Below are 17,672 nucleotides of genomic sequence, written 5' to 3'. Positions count from 1 at the left end.
TGGGGCCATTTTTTGCCATACACATATTTTTCAGTGCTACGGGCTACGGCGTAGCAATAATGCTACAGCGTACGAATATATAGTTAAATAACATCTAGTACTTAAAAAAATCAAAGTTTATTAACTAAATAATACGACAACCAATATTAAATAATTGAAGCATGTTTTGTAACCCCACAAAAATAAAAATAATAAAAAAATCATGTAAAAATATTTTGACGATAACTTGGTAATGTATTAAATGTAATACAATCCTTTCGATATGTACATTTCTGAGTTCTTGGCAGTGTATCAAATATAATACATAACAGTTTCATGTAAGATTCTGTGTATTAAATGTTTTTAAATTCGAAGGCATTGTAAATATGTATGCACTAAGAGACAGTAAAGATATCAAAATGTAGATTATGGAAAAATATATACTAACATAAGAAATAAATGCAAAACTTCCAGTACGAACCGAAATCTATTGTTTCCGTGGCGCCATGTTGATTATTACTAATTAATTTACAATGACACTCGTGTCAATTATTTTTTTCTATAAGTAAGGAGGGTAGCTCGACATGTTGATGGCAGAATTATTATGTTAGGTAATAAAGTGAACCTGCTAGATTTTTTGAAGTTCCATGTATCACGGGTGTTACGATGCCAAGATAAGGGTTAAAAAGCGACCTCGCCTCCGGCCTATGTCTTAATCACCACGTATTCAAATAATTTAGTACTTACAATTTTGTAACATTTTAAATATTACGGCCAGCGCGGTAAATGTAAAATGATAAAAGTACTTAGCCAGTAGTAGAGTCTGTTCGGAAAGAGAGTCGTGGAGTGGAATGTATTGGGCCCCATACATTCCAGGACTCTTCTCTTTCCGCACAGATTCTAGCTAAAGTCTATTGAAATTATTACAGAGATACTCGTAATTCGCGTTATAAACGTCATTTATAGTTTTTTAGTATTATATCTAGGTAACTTCTTATGCTTTCTAAAGGTGGCCACTGACGAGCCTTCCAACAGTCCAAATAGCGTGGCTGCAATCCAAAATCGGTCCGTGAATGTCAAAAACGTACAATGTTTAATATTAGGATGCCGTCCATTTGGATGAATCCATTGTAACGGCATCCATTTGGAAGGCTCGTCAGTGGCCTGCTTAAGAGCCAGTGAAGGCTGCAACTTCTAAATCGCCTTATCAACAAACGTAACTGATTGTCACCCACATTTTCGCACAAAAACGAGTATAGCCTATGGCTAACAAACGAGTGTAAGCCAAAATGCAGTTGACCACGAACTCAAAAATCACATTTAACCCTGAATTATGCAATGATCTCTTATTAGGCCTATTTTTTGAAGAGCTAACAATCTTTTAGACATGGCTTATTAGTTATTATTATATGTATACTCGTATGTACGATATTTATACATAAAATTATTGTAAGCGACTGGATATCGAAGTGAAATGGAACGTTGCAGCCCGAGTTCGACCCCACGACCCTTCGATTTTCTATTTTGTATGTGATGACTTGATAAGAAGCACTTGGAAAATTATATTCGACAGGGACGTTAGAGCATAGGTTTATGGCATAATAAGTCCTGCACTCGATTTTCAGTTTGTTCCGCTTCATTGCTTAACAAAGAGTTAATTTTTGCTTTGTATTTTGATGTTTGCAGATACCAATTCTCAGTGTTAAACAACCTATTGTTGTTTTTATTTATTCGTGTTTTGTACAATACACTTTTATTGACGTTAAATACGTGTTAAATGTCCTAGCACGTGAAATAAAATATGGTAATTAAATTCGTTACTGCTTGAGACAAGTTCCTACATATATGTTGTATTAGGTACTAAATAGGTAGACCAGTAAGTACGAGTATACTAAATTATCCTGCTTGAAGTCCTGCAAAGTTAACTCTCTGCAAGAGTAAGAATATAGGGACAGTCGACGTCAAAGGTATGTATACATCTTCTCCTTATTACAAAGGAGTAAGGCGCAAAAGTGTAAGCATATCTTCGACGTCGACGGTACCGCCTACTACTATTGTAGGATTGCAAGCAGGACGCACACTAAAGTTTTAAATTACCTACGACACAGGTCTATGTATTCGCCGGCCTACGTTCGCGTACTCGTGGTATCTGTTGGTAGGAGTCTTGCCAAAGTTTTATATTGATGAGGTTTGCGGATTGAACCCCCAGTCCACTTCCAGCTGTCGTGTGAACCGTTTCTTTGGATGCCAGCCTGAAATATGTACGTAACTATATATTATATTAGTAGTATGAGATGTGTTGAACAATTACGACGGCGGAAGTGCCTGATTAGTGTGTACGGATGGACTGTTTACAGTTGACGGCGATATCCTAATAGTGCCCTGAATGGAAGTGTGTTAAGAAATTTGTTAGTTTTTCCTAATAAATTGATTTGACCCTAATTCTACCTAATTTAAAAGCATAATAACTCTTCCTTTCATCATTTCAATTATACATTTAGTCGCGAAAAGTATATTATATTTTCATTTCAATCTGTGTACAATTATAATACGAAATTTTATAAATACATTTCAAAAAAATTGAGTAAGTAGTCTGTAAACTTGTTCTCCAAGGGCTTCGTGACATCGTACTTATTTAGCCCAAGTGACAATCATTGTTTATTTCTATCACTGTAAGTTTTTAGGTAAGTATTAAATTTTTTGTAGTTATTTATTAATGTTTTGTGTTGTTTGGTAATATTCAGTAATTTTTTTGTCTTTGCACCACCTACTTACAGCATTCTCTAATTTTCTTGTCTTCGCTACCCAAAGGTTGTCTGGAAAATATCGCTTTGAAGCGATAAGACCACCGGTTGTTACCTCTATCTATTTGTCTTTGTAAACTGTGTGAGGTGTGCGATAATTAGAATTGTACTGTACTAATATTGTATAAGGGTAAGAGCGATACGTCATGTGAATATTGAACTGTTTAGATACATTACAGTATATGAGATTTACTGCCGTATTCGAACTTCAAGATATTCACAAGAGACGACACGTACTAGATCCATTCTAGATACGTTATAGTTTAGATATCAACTAGTTCTCTTTTGCAGCGCAATTCGGGCAACAAATGTCACTTTTACGTTATTAGATAGAGTAAGATATCTATTAGATGTGAATTGGATCTCTAAGTCATATCCTGTGGAAATCGTTCAAGAGTATCTCCAGAATCGCACAAATGTCAAATTTGACAGGTTAGATCTTAAACATATCGTTATCGTATCTTGGTGATGTCTAAAAGATATCTAATAGATGTCTATTTCAAAATCCGAATCGGGCCCATAACCTACTGATGATAGATAGAGGGCCCGCTGATCTGAAGCTTAATAACAAGGTCACATTGTCACTTTTCACGAGATAAATTTGTATGAGTCATTATATTTCCCTTTGTGTTTAAATGTAGTTTACAGATGTTTTATTATTATTAGAAATTGATATACATAGGTACCATCTAAGTAGATCTGCCGATAGAATTAACGAGGAATGAATGGAGACCATTAACTTACAATATGCTTATTAATGATATCACTTTATGACTTTAGACTTTAGTCTCATGTACATGTAACTTGTGAAGTTTAAGGTACAGTAATATAGGTATGTACACTCCAGAAATATAAAATTTTATAATTTTGTATGGGGATTTTTTTACATACCTAGCGATCCGCTTTTAAGATTCGGCAGGGGACTTAGGGCGCGATTCGAAAAGTGAATTAGAGATTAACTAGATACGATATAGTAAAGATATGTGACGTCCCACGGATAAAGGTACCTTATGGCGGTTGGCGCTTACGATTATTAACGTCGCTCCAATATTATTGCGACGCTATGCGACGTAAGCGCCAGACGCCATAAGGTACCTTTTGCCGTGGAACGTCACATATCTTTACTATTTCATATCTAGTGCATCTCTTATTCATTTCCCGAATCGAGCCGTTTGTTTTATAATGGTGTAGTGATGACAATATGAAATTGTCTTCTGCAGCGATAGAAGTTAATCACTGCCGTTACAGGCGCTCATGTAAACTCCTGGTTACTGGAGGCCAATCAAGCCGGTTCTGTAGCTCATCGGGCCAGTGATTATGCACGATATAAACGCACTTTATTGCACACACTTCTATGGAACGGCAGTAAATCATATACTTATAATTGTACCTATTTAATAGGCACATAAAAAAGAAACGCATTCGAGCGTTTCCACATTGTCCGATTCGATATCGGATGTCGGATACGAATACAAAAAGGCAAAAAGTAAAAACAGCCTTTTTTGCTATTTGTATACTGCTTATAGTTCGTTTTTTTGTAGCATTAGAAATAAGGTAAACCTCAAGATTGATGTGTCTTTTAATTGAAAAACATATTATTTATTTATTTATTTATATATAGGCCTCCCCCTTTTTTGGGGGGTGAATGCCATAATCGCCACGCTTGGCAGGCGGGTTGGCGATCGCAGTCGAGTACACCGAATTTGAGGGACGCTGCTGCCCGTCCACCGGTGGTCTTGGACGTGGTTTAAGGCGAATATGTTACATTTATGAATCTAATACGATCATTTATATTCTTCTGCTTTCATAAGTAAAAGTTACCGATTTTTAAAAAGCGTTTTTGAATTAAAAGACATGTCAAAATCGCTTACCTTCTTCCAAGTTCTTTCTAATGCTAAAAAAACGAACTATACTTCGCTGGCTCAGCAATCCGAAGTGGATCTCAGCCTCCGACACTAGATTTCGGCATTCGTTCCTGTCCTTGGATGTTGGATGTGTGTGTGTGTTGGATGACTTTTTTTTTATTTTATACATTTAATTATTGTTATTGTTCAAAAGAAATTGTTAATGCAAAAATAAAAGGGCTTGATATCATAGTCATAGGGCCTTTTCTATAGGCTCTTCCTCTCCAAAGGTCATCCGACATCCGTTATCGGATCGGACAATGTAAAAACGCTCTTATTCTTCTTATATTATAAATGTACATAATTATTCTTTAAGTGTAGCTCCTTGCTCTACCGGCATGTTAACTAATTTGACTCTGATTCCCCGCTACTCAAAATTCGTCTGCAAGAAATCGCTTTTTAGCAATACGGCCGCGCGTTACCTATATTTATATTATTTTTATTTTACTTATTAGTGCAAGCAAATAGCAGAGTTTGATACAGCGGAATTTTCATACTCCTAGGAGAAAAATGTTCCAATGAAATCCCAAAGTTACCTCACTTTTTTTTATTTGTAAGAAATAAAATTAAGCTTCCTTATTTATTATATTTACGAACTAAATGAAAGCATTGCCGAATATGTTTACGAAAATAAAGAAACAGTTTCCCAAAACGTATTAAAAAATAATAAAAGTTATGCCAGATTGTCAAGCCATTGTACTTACTCTAAGTTTATTATCTCCCACAGATCAAAATGTCGGTGCAGTTTTTCATACTGTGCACCCTGGTTACCATCGCGTCGGCCGCGGTGAAACTTCAGGAGTTGTATGCCTGGAACGCGCTGGACTGGAATTACCCAGATCAGTACACCAGACAACAGGCCATCCAAACGGGGGCGCTGATACCCGAGAATGCCCTGCCCGTGGGTATCGAGAGGTGGAGAAACAAGCTATTTGTCAGCGTCCCTAGATGGTTTGCAGGTATTTGTTTTGTTTTTTAATTTTACGTGACCATTAACAGGCGGCCTAAAATACTAACTGGTATAAGATTGCATAACAAACATAAACATTAACCTAGTAATAAACATAAAATTGACTAGATAGGCAAGACTATAAAATGACATAAACTTAGAAAGTGAATAATTAAATGCCATCCTCATGACCGTTACCTATTACTTTAAAATAATCAACGACATTAAAATGCCTACTAGATAGTTGTTCGCGAGAAATCATTTAGATTGAGCAGCATAATGGTAAATATGAAACAGAGTTCACGTCGCTTAAATAAATATTAAACAATATGTTCTTACAGTACTTACTTACCGTCAAATATGTATATTTATTACGTTTAAAATCATTTTTATAATTTAATTTATTCATAATTTTAATAGAAGACAAATAAACGTACTTACCTACATGCTTAAAATACTCACTTGAAATAATAAAGGGACTAATGGCGGATTAATTAATATTATATTAAACTCGAATTAGTGTTATTATAAAACTAAAGTCATATATCTAATAAAGACCGCTGTATGTAAAGTGTCATTCTATGTAAAATAAGAATGTTGATAAGTGCGGAACTAAATAATCTACTTAATTATACATTTTTAACAATATCAATATTCAAAACCAATTAATTTTTGTGGCTAATACTCTAACTACACCGCTGTGAGTTTACAACTGGTTCGATTGCAGTATTTGCAATGCGTGCTAAAGCTATGTTAAAGGCATGAATGGCACACATTAATCTACATACATACATAAGTAAGTTTGGTAATTCATCGAAGTATCATTTGTAAAAACTAAATTAATCACCCATTTAACATACATGCAAGCCAAACGAGCATAGACACAAATACACAATATAAGTGATATAAGTAGCTAATCAACAACTTGTCCAGCGAAGTGTGTTAAGTGTGTAGCACAAATACTAGGCAGCTATTATTTTAAAAATGTTTCATTATATTCGGTTTTATCAGTATTATATGACATACAGCATATCTACATACATCACTTTCTGAGATCGCGTTATAGTAAGAGACAGGCTTAACATTATTCAGTCACACGCGATAATAATAGTTAAGCTTTATTGTAGATCTGTCATTTATGATTAGGTAAGTGCATAATAATTGTTTTCCATCGTATTTTTTTGTTTCTTTATTTTCTTTATTTAATATATACTTTTTATGTATGTCTATGTATGTTTATGGTTATACGTATTTAAGTATGTTTATCTATAGTAATATTTTGTATTGTTAAGTTATATTCAATTCGACTTTTCATATTTTTTTCTTTGCGCCACCTACCGTATATTCTAATTCTTATGTCTCCGATACCCAAAGGTTGTCTGGAAGAGATCGCTCTTAAGCGATAAGACCGCCTGTTGCTACCTCTACTGTCTTTGTTTATGTTATTGTCCATTTATTGTAAACTACGTGTATGTGAGGTGTGCAATAAAGAGTATTGTATTGTATTTTCTCGGAAACGTTTGTATTTGTCATGCTACTTCAGTCAACCTCAGTACTTTTTGTACCGAGACTGACTGAAATAATAGCAAGACACGTTACGAACGTACGTTTCCGTGAAAATACGAAGGAAAATAATTAAGCACTACATCTGTAGGTATGTGTTACAAATGCATCTTCTGTAGGTACTTTTAAACCGTTATTTTTTTGTTTCAATTAGACACCTTATATTTCTTAATACCGTCATATTAAAAATGTTCCACTCAAAGTAGTAATGTATTGAAAGATTGTAGCTCATGTACGTAAACATGATATTTCTTAACCATAATTACTTGAGATAAAGCCGGAAATATACTGTCACTTATGGAGTAAGCACATTACCAATTTCAACATGTGGGTAGATGTACTAACCTATATACTAGCCACCATTATTTGTGGCACAGACATGCGAGAAATTATTAAAATTAGAAGCTAATCGGTTATTGCACCGCTCGCGTGCAAAGAAATGCATATTATTATCAGCATGCATCCAGCCCGGTAATCTCTATGTAGTGAGAACGACTACCCTAGTAGCATTTTCGTTGGGGCCCACGGTGCCAACGGTAGGGAAAACGTTGGGATGAGGTTCGTTCCGTAGCCAACGTTAATTTTGTATTGGCCCACCATCGCATTTACCAACATTCGCTGTGGCACAGATGCCCAACAATGGGCCTTTGTGTATTTTGGTACCGTTGGCTAAACAACGATAATATTCGTTGGCCCAATGATGACATATATCGCATTTACCAACATTGGCAGTGGCAGTGATGCCCAACAATGGGCCTTTGTGTATTTTGCTACCGTTCGCTAAACAACGATAACATTCGTTGGCCCAATGGTGACGAATACCGCATTTACCAACATTGGTTGTGGCACGGATGCCCAACAATGGGCCTTTGTGTATTTTGGTAACGTTGGCTAGTCAACGATATCATCCGATGGCCCAATGATGACAAATATCGCATTTACCACCATTGGCTGTGGCACTGATGCCCAACAATGGGCCTTTGTTTATTTTGGTAACGTTGGCTAATCGACGATATCATCCGATGGCCCAATGACGACAAATATCGCATTTACCAACATTGGCTGTAGCATTTAAATTAAAATTAAAATTCATTTATTTCGAGTATCTGTGACTCATAAGTACATACACAATTCAAATACAATTATTATCATTAAAACAAACACTAAACACATACTTAATATTATAATTTTCAAAATTACTGCAACCGTGGTAAGCACATTGACAACCATCATCTATTTCTCAATGTGCTTACCACAGTGCTGCTGGGCGTATGAAGTCCGCAGCAAAATGCGATATAGGGACAAAACTTATCCGCAATCATTTCTAGGACGCTGTTGGAACTGGCGCGTACGCGTCGCACCAGGGACGCGGCTCGCAGGCGCATGGTAGCTTTAAAACACGACACATGCGCCTCCGCAAACATCCCTGACGCGCTGCAATATCGCGGTAGCCCCATCAGCGCCCTAAACGCGTTATTATACTGTACTTGTAGGGCCTTATACGATTTCAAAGTGAACTTTCGCCACAGACTGCAGGTGTAAAATGTTGTGCAAAAAGCTCTGAACAAAGTCACTTTACTTACCTTTGAGCATCGAGCGAATCTGCGTGCAATCATATTAGCTCTGATCGATAAGGCCCTACGTTCCCGTTCTATGTCGGCATCGTCCTTGAGGTCGGCCGTAACTATATGACCTAGATATTTGTACTGGTATACCCTTTCTAGGGCAACCGTGTTGACTCTGATAGGTGGTATTACAGATGGTATTTTAGACTCGACCCCAAAGACCATGTACTGACTTTTGACCGTGTTATATTTGAGTCCGTGCGTGTGCGCATAATCTTCACACACTTTAAGCAGCTTTCTGATGCCACAGACTGACGCACTCAGCAGCACCATGTCATCGGCATAGCTCAAATTGTTCACATTAACCCCGTCTATGTGACAGCCCACATGCATGCTGCTGAGCGCGACAATCAGCTCGTTCATATATAGGTTGAAGAGTGATGGTGAGCTCAACCCCCCCTGCCTCACCCCACATTCCAACCTATACGTCTCAGACAAAGTACCTGCCCATCTCACGTTGTTGATCTGGTTTCCATACCAATATCTAAATATACCTATCAGATCGGGAGCTAGGTTAATTCCCTCTAGTTTCTTCCAAAGTATATCGTAGGAAACCAGATCAAACGCTTTTGATAAATCAAGGTAACAAGCATAAACTGGCGTATTCCTGTCAACATAATACGCGGCGGTGTGCTTAAGGCACAGGATAGCACTTTCAGTTGACAGCCCGGGCCTAAACCCGAACTGGTTGTCATGCAACGAAAGGTTCTTATTCAACTGTGCATTAAGCACACCATCCAGTACCTTTGCCATAACAGTAGCGAGCGATATCGGCCTATAATTAGTTTTACTAGTTAAGTCTCCTGTCTTGTTTTTCACCAATTGATGCCCAACAATGGGCCTTTGTGTATTTTGGTAACGTTGGCTAATCAACGATATCATCCGATGGCCCAATGATGACAAAAATCGCATTTACCAATATTGGCTGTGGCACTGATGCCCAACAATGGGCCTTTGTTTATTTTGGTAACGTTGGCTAATCAACGATATCATCCGATGGCCCAATGACGACAAATATCGCATTTACCAACATTCGCTGTAGCATTGATGCCCAACAATGGGCCTTTGTGTATTTTGGTAACGTTGGCTAGTCAACGATATCATTCGATGGCCCAATGATGACAAATATCGCATTTACCAACATTGGCTGTGGCACTGATGGCCAACAATGGGCCTTTGTGTATTTTGGTAACGTTGGCTAATCAACGATATCATCCGATGGCCCAATGATGACAAATATCGCATTTACCAACATTGGCTGTGGCACTGATGCCTAACAACGGGCCTTTGTTTATTTTGGTAACGTTGGCTAATCAACGATATCATCCGATGGCCCAATGACGACAAATATTGCATTTAACAACATTGGCTGTAGCATTGATGCCCAACAATGGGCCTTTGTGTATTTTGGTAACGTTGGCTAGTCAACGATATCATTCGATGGCCCAATGATGACAAATATCCCATTTACCAACATTGGCTGTGGCACTGATGGCCAACAATGGGCCTTTGTTTATTTTGGTAACGTTGGCTAATCAACGATATCATACGATGGCCCAATGACGACAAATATCGCATTTACCAACATTGGCTGTAGCATTGAGGCCCAAAAATGGGCCTTTGTGTATTTTGCTACCGTTCGCTAAACAACGATAACATTCGTTGGCCCAATGGTGACGAATACCGCATTTACCAACATTGGCTGTGGCACGGATGCCCAACAATGGGCCTTTGTGTATTTTGGTAACGTTGGCTAGTCAAAGATATCATCCGATGGCCCAATGATGACAAATATCGCATTTACCAACATTGGCTGTGGCACGGATGCCCAACAATGGGCCTTTGTGTATTTTGGTAACGTTGGCTAGTCAAAGATATCATCCGATGGCCCAATGATGAAAAAATATCGTATTTACCAACTTTGGCTGTGGCACTGACGCCTAACAATGGGCCTTTGTGTATTTTGGTACCGGTGGCTAAACAACGATAACATTCGTTGGCCCAGTGAGCACAAATATCGCATTTACCAACTTCTGTTCTCGTATGTTTCTTTTCTTTTAATGAATGTATTAATTATACAGGATATTGACTCTTGGAGACCCTATACATCTCTAAGGATAACTTGATAAACTATATAATCTTATAGTTCTGACACCTAGAGACATTTACACCTCTAAATATTATAGATTTTTTTTGTGTGTGTTTTTTTATCTGTATTTTGTATGTAATTCGACATTAAGAGACCATATACATCTCTTAGTAATTGTAATACGTTAGATTGAATTGTTAGTTTTATTTTATAAAATTGTTGATGTTATTATTTTTGCTTTTATGTAAATTCAATGTTGACGTGTAAAAGTGCCCTTGTGGCCTATTTGCTGAATAAATGTTGATGTTTGATGATGTTTGATGTTTGAAGGCCCTCCAGCAAATCGTACGGCCAAATGTAACAATTAACCAACCATCAAACAAATGTGTATAGGCCCAACCACGGCCCAACCAAAACCACCACCGTTGAATAATTGTATGATTTATTTAAATAGGCCCAACGAAAAAATTACTCTAATGGCCCTCTGTTGGGAAGCTTCGGGAGGGCCTTTGTCGAGGGCCCTCCAGCAAATCGTACGGCCAAATATAACGGTTGCCCAACTAATACGTAAACAAAGGCCCAACAAAATCCCTACAAGAAAATGCTATTAGGGTAAATAGGGGTTGCGTTACTTACTGACTTAATCAGAAAGAGCCTGACAGGCTCTGACCTCCGACTAACTATCCTTACTCACCATAATTATTCTCCAAAATATGTAATACGACGTCGATCCAAGAGGTTTATTAATCTTAATTTCATAAAAGCAGAAATATGCGAAAAAAATATTATTAAAATTGTTTCAGCAGGCTAAATTTAATTACTATGTATTTAACAAACACAGTAAGTAATATCATTACTAAACTATAAATATGTGTGGGCATGTACATAAGCACTGTAAACGCCTTATATTTGATACATAAATGCGAGAATGGAAGTCTACATTGCGCTAGAGCGAGACTAGGCACTTAAATTCATCAATCAACGTTTAAATCAATTGGAGCGATCGATAAGCTAACTGCGCCTACTCAAGGCTACTACTTACGCAAAGAAGGTCATATTGGGTGCGATCGGGTTTGGTAATCGTCAAAAATCGGCTGTAGGTTCCATCGCCCACACACTTTACTATCCGTCGGTGGACCTTATGCCTTTTGTAATAAGCTCCACCGATGGACAGTTAAGAGTGTTGCTTAGGGTGGTTCAAAAAACATTTTTTTTTATTTTCTGACGGGCCATCCCCTTATTTTGTTACACTTATTATGCTGATAAAATACACCAAGTTTCGTAATTTTATCTCAACTACAAGGGGGTGCTCAACCACTTTGAAAATTTTGTATGTTGTATGAAAACCAAAAAACAGAAGTATTTATTATTCAGATTTTTATTTAAGTATCTGTTTTCACATTATTTGCACATGTGATGTATAAGTTTTTAAGTAGAAAAACAGTTTTATTTCTATTTTTTATAATTTTACGAAAAGTAAGATTTTTAGAATTTCACCTAAAAAATCATAAAAAATAGAAATAAAAATAGTTTTTCATCAAATAACTTTTAAATCACACTTTCAAATAATGTGAAAACTACTACTTACATAAAACTGAAAAAAATAATAACTTGTTTCTTTTGTATTTCATACAACTTTGAAAAATTTCAAAGTGTTTGAGCATCCCCTTGTAGTTGAGATAAGATTACAAAACTTGGCATATTTAGTCAACAGAACACGTGTAATAAAATGAGAGGGTGCCGCTTTTTCTAGCTGGAGTTTGAATTTTTCCCATACAAACGTGAACCACCCTAGTGTTGCTGTTTGTACTGAGTTTGGTTTTATGTTTCACCTACCTGTTTTTAATCCTTCTACATAGGTATATATCTATATACTCGTATAGATGGTCAAGCAAATCTTGTCAGTAGAACAAGACGCATTATTAAAATTTTTCAAATTTGCCGTCTTTTTCTACTGACAAGATTTGCTTGACCAACTATAATAATATGTTTAGAATAAATAACATGTAAAAAAATATAAACTTATGATTATGATGATAAATTGTTTAAATTATTGATATAGGAAGATACTATCTGTAACGTTAATTATTGAATACATATTTTTAGTGCAGTCCTACAATTATAAAAAAATGCCATTATTTTCTTCTGTCAACATAAGCATAACTGCAAAACGTTCATTAAATTTTAATTTAATAACCATACCAACATGTCTAAATTGATTACTTAGGAATATCCAACCATCCATTATTAATTATACCATTATGTGTGTACTTCATTCACGAGCACGACTTGTCCGCCTCTGTTTTACTAAATTCTGAACTATTAATGATACTTGACTTGAATATTGGAGTGAAGTATGTAAAATGCTCTTAAACTAACCCAATTGGCCACATTAATTTCGAAACATTCAACTTATGAATATATTATGATTCAACTCGGAACTAATCTTGTCAGTTGATATGTATGTAAGTACCAATTATGCTGCTTTAAAATCATCGAGACAAGAGAGCAATGCCGAGTAATGTATGTATATAAAATAGATTTTAACTTATAGAGACAATATACTAGTGATGTGCTTTTAAAAATAACTTATGGTTTGATTTTTAATATACACTTTAAAGTTAATTCTAAGACGCAATGTATTGCGAATTTTGTTATGTTTAAGGCGTGACAAGCAACGTCAATCACAATAATATGGCGTGGCGATGACGTCAATTGAAGATAATATTAATTTTGTATGAAAAATATGAAGTCTAAATACTTCATAATTTTTAAAAGTTGTTGAACAAAAGTGTCACCGTTGAGGAGTAAAATCTGTGTTTTAATTATTTTCTCGTGTTACAGGCCATACCCGGTATATTAATTTCACTCTAATTTAAGACTACATAGAGGCAGAGGGATATATGTACCAGTACTCTATATGATTCTTTTCCCTCCAGGTGTACCTGCGACTTTGAACTATATCCCGCTGGACGCGCCCTACGAACCATCGCCAAAACTAAACCCCTACCCGAATTGGGCAGGCAATGCTCTCGGCGACTGTGAAAATGGGCTCAACACAGTCTACAGGATCAAAGCTGACAAGTGCGACAGACTTTGGGTGTTGGACGTCGGCACCTATGGTTATGGTAAGTTCGGCGTACAAAATTGTATCACATAGTTTATTACATGGTTAGGGAAGGAGGTACTAACTGGTATTCGACCTTAGAGTTGACCAAGGATGCCTTATAGACCAGGATAGAGTTGTGCCGTTCTCGAGGACGAAACGGAGAACCGCTTTTTATGGGGAACGTTTTCGCTCGGAAATATTTTAAACTTTATTGCACATCAAAAAAAGGTACAAATGGCGGACTTGATGCCTCATGGCATATTTCCCATAATAAACGGAGAACGTTCTCAAGAACAGCACAACTTTAGATCAGGATATTTAGAACCGTGTCGTAGGTATGCATAAAAAAATGCAGTTTGAATTTTGTTCCTTGCAGTGGTGTTCCTAAGCTTCAAGAAGCCGGGTATTGCCAGACTGACAAATGGTGCCATTACCCATAACAGTACCTTGAATATCCAGCTTACATTTATTCTCAAAAAAATTACACCATTCAAATTACGCCTTCGAAAAAATTACACCTTTGTCACTTTTTCTAGTTACCTTGGTATTGATGTACAGTCAAGGAATTTAAATTCCGACCCATTTCGTACTTTGTCACAGTGACAACCGTATGAGGTCTCTAGCGGCTTTCATATTGATTGTCACTGTGACAAAGTACGAAATGGGTCGGAATTTAAATTCCTTGACTGTACTTATTTTGTAATACATATATTTTATAAATATATACTAAGTAGTAAAAAAAAATGAGTTTATTAATGGGGCAGTGTCGAGCACTAGCAGATTTTCTTTATTAAACATGTAACCAGCATGAAAGATTAAAGACAGCAAGATTAATCTTGTCTGATAAGGTGGTTTCAACTCGTGGACTGACGCTATTTGCCAACACTGGGAACATAATGATACCTACAAAGGTTACACTAATAGATCTTAGAATGGAGAAAATAAAAAATTTGAATGAATATAGGTATTAATAATACTGTCTTTTTTTACAATTTTAAAACTGTATGCGAGAGTTGTTGAAACTTAAAAAAGGAAAACTTCCATTTGTTAAGCGAATATTTTGGATACGCCCTGAAAAATCAAAATATATCCTTATATTTAACTAGAGATAAGTTATAAAGACGAACCAAAGAGTAGAAAGATTGGCAGAGGTGGCGACCCTGCCTCTGTCTACGGACCCAAAATTTTAAGTACTTTAAACATTTCACCTGAATACAACTGCTCTTTTGGTAACCAATGTGATATAATAAAATATCGCATTATTTCTTTACAGATCCGAACGTAACAAACCTCTGCCCGTACAGCCTCAACGTTTATGACCTAAACACAGACCAGCGAATCAGACGGTACGTGTTTCGACCTGACGACATCGTGCCCTCCACTTTCATTGCCAACATAGCCCTCGACGAAGGCCCTACCTGTGATGACACCTTCGCCTACTTTTCCGATGAACTCGGATACGGTCTCATCGCTTATTCATGGAGACAGAACAAATCCTGGCGATTCAGTCACAGCTACTTCTTCCCCGACCCACTCCTTGGTGACTACAATATTGCGGGTCTAAATTTCCAATGGGGAACCGAAGGCATTTTTGGGATCAGTGCGTCTGCTGTCGGATCAGATGGTTTTAGAACTCTTTATTTCAGTCCTCTCTCCAGTCATACTGAATTCGCCGTCTCTACTCGTATTCTGAGAGACGAGTCGAAGGTCAGTGGCTCATACCGCGATTTCCAAGTGGTCGGGAACCGTGGCCCCAACGGCCACACGACTGCCAAAGTCATGGACGAGAGCGGTGTGCAACTATTCAATCTTATTGATCAGAACGCAATTGGATGTTGGAATACTTTCCGACCATTGAAGCCACAAAACGTGGCCATTGTGGATAAGGATGACGTGGGTTTAGTATTCCCGAGTGACGTGAAAATTGATGAAGAACGGAACGTGTGGGTTATATCGGACAGGATGGCGGTCTTCTTGGAATCGCAGCTGGATTACAGTGACATAAATTTCAGAATTTATACGGCACCTTTAGACAAACTGCTCGAGGAAACTGCATGCCAGTTGCCGGCGCAGTTTTATAAGGCCCAAAATACTCAGCTTGCAAAATATTATGATCCTTTCTTAAACCCTAACCCACAGCCGTTGCCGCCATATGTAGCGCCGGCGGTTCCGCAGAGCCAGAACCAAGGGCCATTTAATAGTCCTCAGTTAACGCAAAACATAATTCCTCATGTATCAGCCTACAGTCCATACATAAATACTCCCAAGATAACACAGATCAGAAATAAAACACCTCAACCGAATAGATGGTGGCAAAGAAGTTATGACGTATACGAAAATGTCTAAATTATAAAGAAACTTAGATATAATATATGATAACTGACGAAGATGCATGCTCTGTTACTTATTCCTATAATTTAAAGGGAGAATGATAGCGTGGTTATATGTTTGGATGTGTGTTGTTCTGAATTTGAAAGAATGTGCGTTATCATTAATTGCATACATCCTAAGAGGTAACAAACTCATTATTAAGCTAAAATGACAACAAATATTAATATTTTATGTTATGTTAAATATATGTGTGTTGTATGTATGTTAGTTTGTAAGGTATGTATCTATGGGCCTTAGTTGCCTGATAATAAATGATATTTGATTTGATTTTTTTTTGTTATGTCCTTGTCAGCATAATTACCTACAATCAACGTTAATAAAACAGTACATTATGCTATGTTCAGATACCTGTTATGTAGGTATAACTCTTAAGTCATGTGCCTGTTTTATATAACCTAAAAAAGATGTATGTAAAGGTAAAGATAGATAATTAGATTGGCATGTTTGATTTTTAGGGTTCTGTACCTCAAAAGGAAAAAACGGAACCCTTATAGGATCACTCCTGCGTCTGTCTGTCTGTCCGTCTGTCATAGCCGATTTTCTCCGGAACTTCTGGACCAATCAAGTTGAAATTTGGTACACATATGTAAGTTAGTGACCCAAATACGGACATGTAACGTAAACAAATGAGTTTTAAATATAGGGGCCACTTTTGGGGGATAATTAAAAAAATTAAAAAATATTTTTTTTTCGAACTATATCATGTTATATATCAAATGAAAGAGCTTATTGTAAGGATCTCAAATATATATTTTTTATAATTTTCGAATTAACAGTTTAGAAGTTATTCAAGAAAATAGGCAGAAAAATACCATCCCCCCCCTTTATCTCCGAAACTACTAGGTCTAGAATTTTGAAAAAAATACATAAAATAGGTCTATACCTATAGATGACAGGAAAACCTATTAGACACACAATACAGTCAAGCGTGAGTTGGGCTTAATTACAGTTTTTGATCCGACCCCTACAGATTTTTCACTCACGTTTCACATAAAAAATAAATTGTTAAAAATTGTGTAATATACGGAACCCTTAGAACGCGAGTCCGACTCGCACTTGGCCGGTTTTTATGTCTGAAAATAATTAAGAGTAACATGATTGTCTTACGACAATAAATATTTATCGCTTTCATTAATTGGTTTATTTTTTAACTCATATTACAACCCTCAAAGTGTTAGACTAAACAACACAAATGACTACTTTCTAGGTACCTACCCACAATCTCGTGCAAGCGTACCTAAACAATATTATTCGTACTT

At 36.7% G+C, this 17,672-nt stretch overlaps 1 protein-coding gene across 1 annotated transcript; it reads left to right on the top strand.

The window, feature by feature from the left end:
- The first annotated feature begins 5,415 nt into the window (after nt 1–5,415).
- On the top strand, nt 5,416–16,444 carry LOC134666512 (protein yellow). The gene is made up of 3 exons (XM_063523700.1): nt 5,416–5,646; nt 13,853–14,041; nt 15,296–16,444. Exons 1-3 carry the CDS (start codon nt 5,421–5,423, stop codon nt 16,366–16,368), a joined length of 1,488 nt encoding a protein of 495 aa, XP_063379770.1. The 5' UTR covers nt 5,416–5,420; the 3' UTR covers nt 16,369–16,444.
- Nucleotides 16,445–17,672: the final 1,228 nt, after the last annotated feature.

This window comes from Cydia fagiglandana, chromosome 8, assembly GCF_963556715.1.
Source record: "Cydia fagiglandana chromosome 8, ilCydFagi1.1, whole genome shotgun sequence".
NCBI lineage: Eukaryota > Metazoa > Arthropoda > Insecta > Lepidoptera > Tortricidae > Cydia > Cydia fagiglandana.
Note: the sequence above shows the minus strand (reverse complement) of the source record. Positions and strands in the feature narration are given on the sequence as shown.